We start from the raw sequence: 8,368 nt of genomic DNA, 5'->3' as shown, positions 1-8,368 counted from the left end.
CTGGGCACTAACATCAGCAGCTGGGAGAAGCTGGCTGCTGACTGACTCCAGCAGTGCCTCACCCTCAGCGGAGCAGCAGCCCATTTTGAGACAACCTGTCACACCCTCAAAGCAGAGAAGGGAGGAAAGAAAAGGAGAGGAATCCCAGCCTGAAGCCGACTCTCCCCTGCAGAAAGACCTGCAATTTGTGTGGACAGGTCTGTGGCTCTTCAGTCACCTCAAGCCCCATCAGTGAGCCATGGTAGAGATCATCTTTGAATTGAGGGATTGCCAATGACAACAGACCTGCCTGGGGAGAGACCAGTGATAACCCCCCTCCTCCCCGCAACATATGGGTCTCCTCTCTCTGGTGCTGGGTGGAGCTGCATAGGACCTGATGGATGCAGGTGCCTAACTCCTATTGAAATCAACAGGTCTAAATACCTGGGGGAGTCTGTGCCCACACGTGCAATGCGTTGGGAGCCCATAGCAGAAGTCATGTCCGAGGCAGGGTGCAGGAGTAGAGGTGTGGGTGCCAGCATGGCTATGGCAGTTTTGTCAACAGACAAGTATGGAGGCACCAAGGCACTTCATTGACTTGGGGACTTCATAATTATGGTTCTCGAGAACCCAGGATGGGATCAATTTCCTGATCTGCCACCTTGAGTGGATATCTTTGCATCATTTCCTACCAGCAGCGTAGCCATCCCCTAGCCCAGAACATAAAATATTAAGAAGTAACCAACTTGGGATGATGTTGCTACAGCTCCTGATGTTTGATCCTGCTGGGTATTGATTTTCTAGCTGTCTTCTGCAAGCAGCAGGATTTGAAATGTACTTATCTTAAGAAAAATGTAGCAAACATTCATTCATGAACACATCATCCTGAGAGCCAGGAATTGTAGAAAGGGCACAAAATATTGTGAGATTCACCAGCACTGGCACCACTGCTGATCTATAACACAATAAGGGTGCCAGCAAGTGCTTTGAGAGCAACAGCTGGAGAATGAATGCTGCAGAGGAGACAAGCATTCAGTAGGGGTGCACCGAACAGATTTTTGGGGCTGATACAGATAGCTGATTTTTAAGGAGGCGTATCAGCCAATACAAATCTGATTTCTGACACCAGCCTGGCAGTTTGAAGAGCTGCATGCAGCTGGTAAGTCTGGTGTGAGGGAGGAACTGTGGCTTGTCTGGGGGGTGTGGCTCCCACCACTGTGCACTGCTTGTTTGGGAGCTGCTTATCCAGCAGCTTCCGCCACTCATCCAGGAGGGCATGGGTGGGAGGAAGTCTGGTGGGGGAAAGGAAGTGTGCCCCTGGATCTGTGTGGGGCTGGGCAGGGTAGGCTCTTGCCAGCAGGGCAGGGTGGGGCTGCACTCAGGGCTGGCAGCAGTGGTGCTAGGAGGGGACTACAGAAGGGCTACAGCCACCCCAACATTTGCCATAGCCCCACCCCACAACCTCCTTCCCAGCACTGCCGCGACCTGCCCCACACAGCCCCACCCTGCCAGGAAGAGGTTGGCGCAGCCCAACCCTGCCAGAAATTGCCCCCACAGATTCAGGGGCGTACACCCCCTGCCATGCTCTCCTGGAGAAGCAGTGACAGGAACCACCAGGCGAGTGCCGGACCAGCGGCTCCTGGACCAGCGGCATGCAGCAGCAGGAGCTGAGCCTCCCACACAAGCCACAGCTCAGTCTTGCACCTGCTTCGCCCTGGCTGGGCAGCACTTGCTCCTGCCCCAGCCCTACTCCTCCCTCACTGCAGGGGCTTTTATCTGCCCCGCCACGCCCCTTCCCTCTACCCTCCCCTTCCACCACACCAGACTTACCAGCTGCATGTAGCTCTCCAAGGTGCATGGTGGTGCTCCTCGCCACTTATGTGCTGCACTGCAGCTGTACGCATGCACAGGCCATTTATCGGCCATATTGGGCCAATTTCCAATACAGCCAATTTTCTTTATATCAGTGCCGATCCAATATTAAACCGATATATCCGTGCATTTCTAGTCCTTAGTAAAGTGGGAAAACTTTCTAATTGATAAAGGCTCTTTACCAAGGTGAGTCCCATGAGACAGGCAGGCTGGCCTGGTCCCACTCCTTGCTGCCACATGCAGCTCCCGGAACTGGCTGGAGCTGTGCACTGGCAGGTAACAGTGCCTGCATGGGCCACAAGCACCCCGAGGGCGTGCCGCCTGGTGCTGCTGCCAGCAGCTGTACTGCTGCCAGCAGCTGTGCACCATGGTGGGGTGTGGGGGGGGTCCCCACACCCCCAACCCTCCCTCACACCCCACACATCCACACCCAGCCCCCACAACCCCCCATATATACACAGCCCACAACATACCCTACATCTCCCCATATACACAGCCACACCTCCTCACAAACCCCCCACACATCCCCCCGCCATTTACACACAATATACAAAAATAAGACTATTTTTGAGCTATTATGTGTATCAATATGTATGGATCTCAGAGGCAAAACCAGCAGCAGCAGAAAGGAGGAGTCTGAAGGAGGAACAGGATATGAGGGGGAGGAGACAGGAAGATTAGGAGAGGTAAAGAGGCTGTGGGAAAACAGCAGGCCCTGTAACAGCTCTGTAAGAAACTCCTATAATAAAGACTGTTTATATTAAGTAGGGAGCTGTCCCTTGATTACCCAGACAGGATCACATGAAACATTATGCAATCGTCTCTATATACACTACACAAATGCAAATCATAACAAAATTATTTTTTTAATTAAAATATGTTATAGTAGATGTTTGACTTTTAGTATGTGACTTGTTTTTTTTCTGGTTCCAAAAGGAGTACTTCTGGTGGCAAAGGTTGGGGTTAGGGGTAGGACTTCCAGTCCCAAGATGGTGACCAGGGGGCGGGGCACCTGTCAAGGGGCGGGGCTACCCTTGGGGCCCTCGACAGATCAGCAGAACTCATTAAGCAGCCCTCCAGCCAAAAATAATTGCCTGCCCCTGCCTTAGTGCCTACTCTCTCCTTTCCATCCTTGTATCCTTTAGATGGCCCTTCTCTGTACTTTCTTTAGCTCTTCTGCAGTGGCGTACCGATGGGGGAGGCGGGAGGGAGCCATGGCTCCCGGGCGCTGGCTGGAGGGGGGCGTCAGCCGAGCCCTTCAGAGCCAGGCAGAGGGGCTGCGGCGCCTCCTGCATTTGGTGTGTAGTTCGCCCGTGCCCCTGCCCTGTGGGCTGTAAGTTTCTTTAGCTGCTCTGGCCAGAAATTCCAGCTGCCGCCCCTCCCCCTGCACGTGGTGTGCCACGCTGTTAATTTCCCTGTGGAAGTGCCGTGGGACAGGAGAGGGGACCCCGCACCCTGCTCAGATCATCCGCGTGGGAGATGCTGGAGAAGGGCGCAAATGCAAGCACTGGCCCCCGGGCGCCAGAGACCAATGGTACACCACTGCTCTTTTGTCATTTTACATGCTGGGGACTAGGACTGCTCTCCCCTCCCTCATTCTAGATGAGAAGTTTTCCCTGTATCCATACCTCTTTGCAACAGTGTCCATGCTGTTAGCCCCTAGCTAGTGTGCACAGTCCAATAGATTCTTGGGCTTAATGCTTTCTGGATGCCCAGTCGTGTTGGTGAAGGATACTTGTGCTGCGTCTTTCCTCTGCTCAGGTTAGCTGGTTCTGCAGGATTAGTATGGAATGTCTTCCCTTCCACCAATCTGCTGACTAATCTCTCCTGTACAATGGGTATCTTAGGTCTGTTTCCTTCATGTCTTCAGTGCTGCTTAGACTACTGCAAATAGGACAGTTCAGAGGTTCATGTCCAAGACTTGTGAGAGTTGCCCAGTAATTTCTGGCCCTGGCTTTGCAAGCCATGCCATGGTGGATACACAGGAAAAGATGCACCTATGTCATGGAAGAAACCAGCAGAACAGGAGGAGAGAAATCACTCAGTTGGTAGGGAACAAAGGGTGGGCAGCAAAGGTAGTGGTAGACCCACAAGGAGTTTGTAGCAGGGGCTAGGAAGTGCGGAAGGAGTAGGCAAGGAGGAAGTTCAACCAGCACAAGGAACGGGAAAGCACAGAGAAGCTGTAGAGATGTTACGAAGAGGGGAAAAGCAGTGGAAGCAGAGGAGGAGTTGAGCTGAGGCTCCTGTGCATTACGTTACTGTTCCACACTTGACTTCAGAACACAGGACAGAAGGGGCCCTTATTCCACCCACTGACTTGGGCTTCACCTGGTCATTCACGGCATCACCGGGAACCGTGGCTGGGAGGACAGCCCCACCGCCATTGCCTGACCTTCATTCTGTGGCTATATAATCCAGAGTAGCACAGATCAAACAGCCCTGCTGTTTACTCTTTCCATGGTACAGTTGGAATCCCTCTCTGAAGATGCTGAAATGAAAGATCCTCCCTTACCAGCGGAAACAGGTGTTCTTAATACAGTCATATACCAAGAAGTAACACACCAGTTGAAGTAGGTGATATGCCCAACGTCACACAGGAAACCTGTAACTACATCAGAAATGGACTCTAGGCCTCCTGAATCCCCATTCATTGCCCTACCTGCAGACCACCGTTACTGTCTTAGCTCACATGTAGCATAGGATTAAATGGCGTTAACTTGTCTTCAATCACTGCATAGTTTGGCCACAGCAGAGGATCCAGCCCAGTTTGTTAGCAGAACCCCTCCTTAACACAGCTTCACAGCACATAATTTATTCACTACTTGTAGAGTACATTTTGGGTAGCTGCAATGGCTGAGCGGACTTGACACTGAACTTGAAATCACAAGAAGTTTCCCTGCACAGAATCAAATCCTGTTCACAGGGTGGGGCTTGTTTCTTGAGGAAGGAGGTTGGACTAAATGACCTTCTCAGTCCTGTCTAGCCCTATTCGTTGTTCTGTCTTACACTACTGTTCTGTTTTCTCCACAGCAGCTGCTGCTGGTTCAGACACCAGTGTTCCAGGACAACCATCTTCCTTGTCAGGCTTCCTTCTTTAAGAATATACCCAATTCCCCATCCGCAGGCCAGATCCCAGCTCCTGACCGTGAGGTCCCTGGGTATTGTGTGATGTTAGGCAATGCCCCTTGTTTTGCCCACCCCATTGGGATGGCTCAATCCTGGGGGAGGGGACACTGTGGAGTCCTCAGCAGAGAACGGGATTAGGGCTTTCCACACTAAGGGAGAGGAGGGATGCACGTGTAGAAAAGTGCCTGTTCCATCTCCAGCTGTAAGCCCTCTTCTCCCCCATCCTTCTTTCCCCCAGGGCCCCTGGGATGGCAGCTCCCCACACCTTTCCCAAGAGTTCCTCAGTTTCTAGCAGGAGAAGAGTCTCCTAAGATTTGGAGATGGGTAGCCCAAGACTGCAGGCTCTGGCCCTGCTAAGCAGAGAGCTGGGCCACACTCACCATATCAGTTTTACCCAGCTGGGGAGTGTGGTGGCCTGGGGTTGGGGATGTTTCACATCAGGCCCCCCAGAGTCCCTGCCCCATCCTTCACCTTCCCTGTCCTGCATCCCACTTACACCCCCCACCTCCCCAGCTGGGAGATTAACTTCCTAGGGCCTGAAGCCCCATGTGCCTCCCTTCAAGATTCAACATTGGGGTCCAGCCCTTCCCCCCTCCATGCTCCCCCAGGCACAGGAGACTCACAGGTAGCTCCTCTGCTCTCCATAAGGCTCAAACCTCCTCTTGATCCAAATTCCAGTTGCTTCCCCCCTTCTCCATTGAGATAATCAAGGTGTCACTGCCTTTCCAGCAGCAATATGGCCAGGATTGGACACCACACTTCTAGAAAAGATGTGGATAAGTAGGAAGGAAAGCAACAAAAACTAAGGGGCTGGAAATCAAGCAGCAGGGAGAGGCTGGAAATACCAGATGGATCAAAAGAAGGGAAGAATGAGGACTTATTTGATACATATCTTTAAATAAGTAAGTTTGTTATAATAAATGTGTTATAATAATGACAGCAGTGATCAGTTCTCTGTTCACAGAGAGGTCAGCACAAGTCAGAATGAACCTAAATTGCAACCAGGAAGATCATTTAGGATGAACTTTCGAACCATGATGATAGTTCAGTCCTGGAACAGATTGCTAAAAACTGTGGGGAATCTGTCATGGGATGTTCCTACCTTGAGTAAGACTCAAGAACTGGATCTTCTCTTGAAATCTATTCCAGTCCTGCTTTTCTATGATTCTACAAGACAAGTCTTCTGCTATGGATGATAATGATGTGAAACATCTCAAGGTGAACGGATGGAGAGGGGCTCAAAAGAATTCATAACATCAGAGAAGGGAAGCAATGGTGCTTCTCCCTAGGTCTCTGGGTTCTGTGGTCAGCACCTTGCTACAGGAAGCTATGGGCCAGCTGGAGATGGCTCCACACAAAGCAAATGCAGTGGTTGGGGACAGACTGGAACGAGGGACTAACATGCATATAACAGAAGCGGTGTGTCCAGTCAAATGGAAATCCAAAAAACACAACTGGGATGATATGAGAAAAAGCAACTCAGCTAAGGATAATGGGAATCAAGGGAGATGCCCTGGCTGTGTAAGGACTGGAAGCCACATCCTGTAACAACACCCTACTGACTCCTCAGCATAGGGAACTTGCTTAAACCTCCCCACCCCACTCAGCATCTGCGGTCTGGGACACAGTTATATTCACCAGCAAGTCCTAGGATAATGAAGGCAAAAACTAATGGCCTTTACTGGCCACACCCAGCCCCAGCCCTTTCAGTGGCAGAAATGAAACACTCTACCACAGGTACAGGTGGGCACAGACTGACCTACCACAACAAAAAGGAAATAAAGACCAAGTATCGGAAACTAACAAATAGATCATTTGGAGCAACAGCAGGGCACATTTTCCTTCTCTGCCCTTCGTCTAGGCAGCAGTGAGGAGAGCAGCACAAACTCTTCTCATTTCCTCATTTTTTAAGTAAGAATAACAGCACAGTCCTACCCCACAAAGGTGCCTAGGAGGCCTGTAGTCTGCTATATACTGTAGGTAGTACTGCATATAGTCTCTAGGCTATGTGAATATGTTAAAGGCTGGCAGGGGCACAGCTTGTATGGTAATAGAGGCCGTAGATAAATATGGCAGAGAGACCAAGATGACTGTGCATGAAGGTAGGTAGCTGCCAACCACTGACTCAAACTGCTTCTTCCATTAGTGGCAGTAGTGAGGGTAAGGAAAGCAAAAGAAATGGAACAGAGTGGGGGACAGTGCCGCATCTGATTCTGCTCTCCCACTGAGCCAGACAACAGATGGCATGGAAAACTTGTTCCATTCAAAAGGGGAAGGACACAGGTAGCCCAAGAGCATCTCCAGTGAGGGGAAAATGAGCACAAAAGGGCCAGATAATGTCTCTCGGTAGTCACTTGTACAGCTTAGCAGCTCACAGCCCAGATGTTATCCAGTGCCTGTCTCCTGTAATAGGCATCTCTGCCTCTTTAGCTAGGTGGGTCCTGGTCATAAACAATAGCTGGTGGTGCAGAGGGAGGCCAAGTCGGACTGAATCACCAGGCAGATGAAGGGCATGACTACAGCATCATCACCAAGACCTGCACCTCTGCATGGACCTTGCTACATAGGAACTGCACCACAAGGTGATGCAGCAGCTGCCAGCCAAACTGGGGCAGGCCCAGCCTTCCCACTTCCTTCTGCAGACACCAGCCCCCAGTACATCCTGGCCCTGAACCAACCTCCGCTTCCTAGATGCCTGCCTGGCATGCACAGTCCAGGCAAGACACCCTACTCTGGGCAAGAGCCAAGTCAGGGAGCCAGCCAGAATCAGGGCAACTCCCAGTAGTTGCTGATGCAGCCTCTTCCAGCCCAGGTAGTCACCTGCTGGGGACTAGACTCTTCCCCTAGGGTTCCTAGACAACCTTTATCAGAAAAAGACTTCTCTTAAATCCCTTGTTGTTATCTCCCCCATCTAAACCAGGTGGTAATTACAGAGGCAGCAAATAGAAGTCCTAAATCAAACTACTGCTAATTGTCCACAATGGCTTATTAGACAGGCACCTCTGTCTAGTGGCACTGTCCCCTGAGAGATCACCCAAAACCCAGGGGATGTTAGTGCATTAGTGCCATCTTTTGTTTTCAGGGGTTGATGAGTTGTTTGTCATGCACTGGGTGGGATTGGTTAGGAGGGGATTAGCTAAACAGAAAGACAAAGGAAAGGAGGGTAGGTGAGAGGAAGAGCACAGGGGAGCCAAGAAAAAGATGTGACTCAGAAGAGTGGCTCTTGCCGAACTTTATCTTTTCCCCATCCCATTCCAGCAGCCCCTACCTTACCCAGGACAGAAAGAGTGAGGAAGGGCCAGACTGTGGACCACATGTGCATTTATGACTGTAAACTCCTCAGTCTCTTCTTGCCCTTCAGCACATTCTGGACACAGATAACTCTGCCTGT

At 51.0% G+C, this 8,368-nt stretch overlaps 1 protein-coding gene across 1 annotated transcript in view; it reads right to left on the bottom strand.

The window, feature by feature from the left end:
• RPS4X (ribosomal protein S4 X-linked) overlaps positions 1 to 1,905 on the bottom strand; it is a 15,669-nt gene extending 13,764 nt beyond the window's left edge. Inside the window, exon 1 of the mRNA XM_014520633.2 lies at positions 1,810 to 1,905. Coding sequence (XP_014376119.2) covers positions 1,810 to 1,905 — 96 coding nt within the window. The remainder of the gene's footprint in view (positions 1 to 1,809) is intronic.
• Positions 1,906 to 8,368: the final 6,463 nt, after the last annotated feature.

This window comes from Alligator sinensis, unplaced genomic scaffold (assembly GCF_000455745.1).
Source record: "Alligator sinensis unplaced genomic scaffold, ASM45574v1 scaffold619_1, whole genome shotgun sequence".
NCBI classification, from domain to species: domain Eukaryota; kingdom Metazoa; phylum Chordata; order Crocodylia; family Alligatoridae; genus Alligator; species Alligator sinensis.
This window is presented reverse-complemented; position numbering and strand designations above follow the sequence as displayed.